Below are 3558 nucleotides of genomic sequence, written 5' to 3'. Positions count from 1 at the left end.
TGGAGAATGAAAAAAATGAACACATTCTTGTATAATATAGATAAAGGATAAATTGTAGATAGAACAGTATTTTTCACAAACTTTTACATCTATATTTTCACTTAGAACTTTTTAAATATTTATTATAATAAATTATATGTTATTTACACTGCATACGATTTGTAATTTGTACATGTACTTATCGCACAAATCAAACAAAATTTTGCACACCTATTGATGATATCAAATTAATTTATGTGCACACGCAGTATATGTATAATTATATAATTTAATTATAATAATTTTATGTATGTAGAACTAAACAAAATTTAAAATAATTTTATGTTGATTTTTTATTTTTTTGTACAGTAAGTCTATTATGTAATAATGTTTCTAAATATGATATAAATGTGCACAAAAATGACTATATTTTATAGTTAAAAATCAGTGTGACAAAATACTTTAATACTTATAAGATTGCATCTAGAGTAAAATAGATCAAACATTTTCGTAGTTAGGTCTAAAGTCTGTGATAAATTAAACTTCCTAATAATTATTCATTGATGCTCGGTAAACTATTCTATATACTATTCACATTCGGGCTTTAAGGTAGGCTTTGAGGATGGAGTGGTTTTTGTGGTAGGTTTTGAGGATGGAGTGGTTTTTGTGGTAGACCCGTTCTCGGGAGTAGTAGATTCTTCACTGTCGTTGCCGTTAGGAGAGGATCCATTCTCGGGAGTAGTAGATTCTTCACTGTCGTTGCCGTTAGGAGAGGATCCATTCTCGGGAGTAGTAGATTCTTCACTGTCGTTGCCGTTAGGAGAGGATCCATTCTCGGGAGTAGTAGATTCTTCACCGCCGTTGCCGTTAGGAGAGGATCCATTCTCGGGAGTAGTAGATTCTTCACCGCCGTTGCCGTTAGGAGAGGATCCATTCTCGAGAGTAGTAGATTCCTCACCGCCGTTGCCAGGAGTGGACTCGGAGGTAGTTGGCTTGGGACCAATAGTGATATCGGGCATACAGTCTTTCGGAGGTTTCATATTAATCATATTTTTATCAAGATTGAAATGTACTAATGCTTCTACATTTTCCTCCTCACGAGATTCAGTTTCCTTTTCAGTTTCACATTCCTCAACTTCTTCCTCAATTGTACACTCCTCTTCAGGAAGAGTAATTTCCTCACACTCTTCTTCAGGAGGAGCAGTTTCCTTGCACTCTTCTTCAGGAGGAGTAGTTTCCTCACATTCCTCTTCAGGGGGGCCAGTTTCCTCACACTCCTCTTCAGGGGGAGTAGTTTCCTCACACTCCTCTTCAGGGGGAGTAGTTTCCTCACACTCCTCTTCAGGGGGAGTAGTTTCCTCACATTCCTCTTCAGGGGGAGTAGTTTCTTCAGACTCCTCTTCAGGAGTAGTTTCTTCAGACTCCTCTTCAGGAGTAGTTTCTTCACACTCCTCTTCAGGAATAGTGATATCCTCTTTTTCATAATTTACTTCTGTAAAATTAATCAATATAAATTGTATTGTACAACATAATTTGATTTTTTTGGGCATCGTGAGTACAAATGGTTGTACCCGACGTATTTATACATATATCTGCTGAACATAAATCCGTTATTCCAATTTCAATATTATTATATCATAATTTTAAGAAAAATTTTGCTAAAGAGGCTAAAGGCAACTTTGAGAGTTGACATTGTAGTATGGACTGCAAATATCTTTTCTAAATTTCGTTAGTGTCACCTTTGAAAATATCAACTTTTAGTTTTAAGATGCATTTCGCTTTGTTTTAGTGTAATGTTATTGTTTTATAAAAATAGAGTAATTTAAAAATCTTTTCTTATATACATTAAAAAGACGTTTTGTTCTATCTTATAATTACATTATGTGGAAAGTATTTTTTATATTTAATTAGGGGGGGGGGGGGGGGGGGGTTATATTAAATAGGACACGTTATGAAAAAAACATTATAACAAAATATAACTGTCACTAACGTGTGACCATCTGCATAGTTAGGACATTATATAGTGTGGTAGTAGTAATTTCGGATGTCTTAAGAGGAAATTGGTTTCATCGGTTAAGGGGTCTTTTTACGGCTGATGAGGACTCTGTGAAGTCGAAACGTACCGTATATTAATGTTATCATTATAATAAATTTATAGATATATTTAACAACCATTATTGCTCAATTTATTCTTGACCTGGGAGGTTTATTGTTAATTTTAAAATATAACTGATTATAATTTTTCTGCCATATATTTTATAAAGATTTGGAGAAAGCTCTTTAAATATCCTCAAAATTATCGTTATTTACCTGTATGATGATGTTTTTCTTAAAATTCAAACATAATAATCAAATTTAAACAACATGTTTAGCATGCAAAAATACATAGGAAATAACTATATTCACATTTGTGTTGCAAAATAGTGTTCGAGTAATTGATGTATCCTCTATTATACATGTATTTATTAAGTATTCGAAAATATACGTACCATGTTCTGCTGTTTGCATGCTTGGAGGGCGAGCTTCAGCATTATCATATGCCAGAACCATTATTAAAGAAAATGTCATCTAAAAAGATTGACAGAAATCGTAGTTTTTTCAAGGCATGTTCGATGTTATTACTTGTAAAAAAAGCAATTACTGAATAAAACTTACAATGGATTTCAAGGAGGCCATTTTTTAAGGGATTTTTTCCTAGTTTTTGTTTCTTGATCTTGTTTATATATATATATATATATCTTCCTAATATATATGCTAGGAAGGCTGCCAATGCAGAATGTGAAGAGAAATATTTACTATTGTTCTGTTGGTAAGAACTATATATACTTTATTGCTATCATACTAATTATATATATATAAAATATATAAGATAATTATATACATTATCCTTACGTCAACATAATGTAAACTGTATGTAAATGCAGAATATTCTATATCTAAATTGCGCTAGAAAATTATATATACTTATAGACTTATTCAACTTTGAGTATAAGTATGGAAAAGTTCTCAAGGTAAACTTTAAAATTTTTAATGGAAATTTCCATTTTTCATTCAATATTCGTAGCTAACATCGGTATTTTTTCAAAACACTACAATAAAACTCTATTTAATTAAGTTTTTTTCAAGATATGAGTTGTCAAATTTCAGATATCGCCCCAGCATTAGCATTATCCAAAGTGTTCAACCGTCAGTTAAAATCTCTTAAATACTATATAGGGTCATGACCTCAATAACATTTCTTGAAGTCAAGGCCATTGCAGCTAGGTCTCTCTCAATTCCATCTTTATGTTAAAAAATAAAACAAAATTGTAATAATATGTATTAAATGTTTTTAAAAATAGTATATATATTTATAAAATTGTCAATGAAATAAAAAGGCAATTAAGAGTCAATATTATATGTGTGATCTAATAAACCATTTAATATATTATAAATTAAAATAAAATAAAAATAAACTAAAATTTACACTATAAATGCGCACGCAATAACGTTTCGGCTACATATTCGAGCCGTCCTCAGATGTACATATATGGTAAATATTAATTAACGCAGTAAAACTTCCAGATTGGAAGATCGTTT

At 31.2% G+C, this 3558-nt stretch overlaps 1 protein-coding gene across 1 annotated transcript; it reads right to left on the bottom strand.

Moving 5' to 3' along the window:
• Positions 1-434: 434 nt before the first annotated feature.
• Positions 435-2529, bottom strand: LOC108775789 (hyphal wall protein 1). The gene is made up of 2 exons (XM_018542235.1): positions 2469-2529; positions 435-1471 (listed from the first exon to the last, which is right to left on the bottom strand). The coding sequence occupies exons 1-2, from the start codon at positions 2527-2529 to the stop codon at positions 567-569; spliced, it is 966 nt and encodes a 321-aa protein (XP_018397737.1). The 3' UTR covers positions 435-566.
• Positions 2530-3558: the final 1029 nt, after the last annotated feature.

This window comes from Cyphomyrmex costatus, unplaced genomic scaffold (assembly GCF_001594065.2).
Source record: "Cyphomyrmex costatus isolate MS0001 unplaced genomic scaffold, Ccosl1.0 scaffold32, whole genome shotgun sequence".
NCBI lineage: Eukaryota > Metazoa > Arthropoda > Insecta > Hymenoptera > Formicidae > Cyphomyrmex > Cyphomyrmex costatus.
Note: the sequence above shows the minus strand (reverse complement) of the source record. Positions and strands in the feature narration are given on the sequence as shown.

Coding starts and splice junctions, on each gene's coding strand:
- LOC108775789 (XM_018542235.1), bottom strand. CDS start 2,529: ATGGTTCTGGCATATGATAATGCTGAAGCTCGCCCTCCAAGCATGCAA. Junction 1,472..2,468: donor CATGCAAACAGCAGAACATG/GTACGTATATTT, acceptor TTAATTTTACAG/AAGTAAATTATGAAAAAGAG.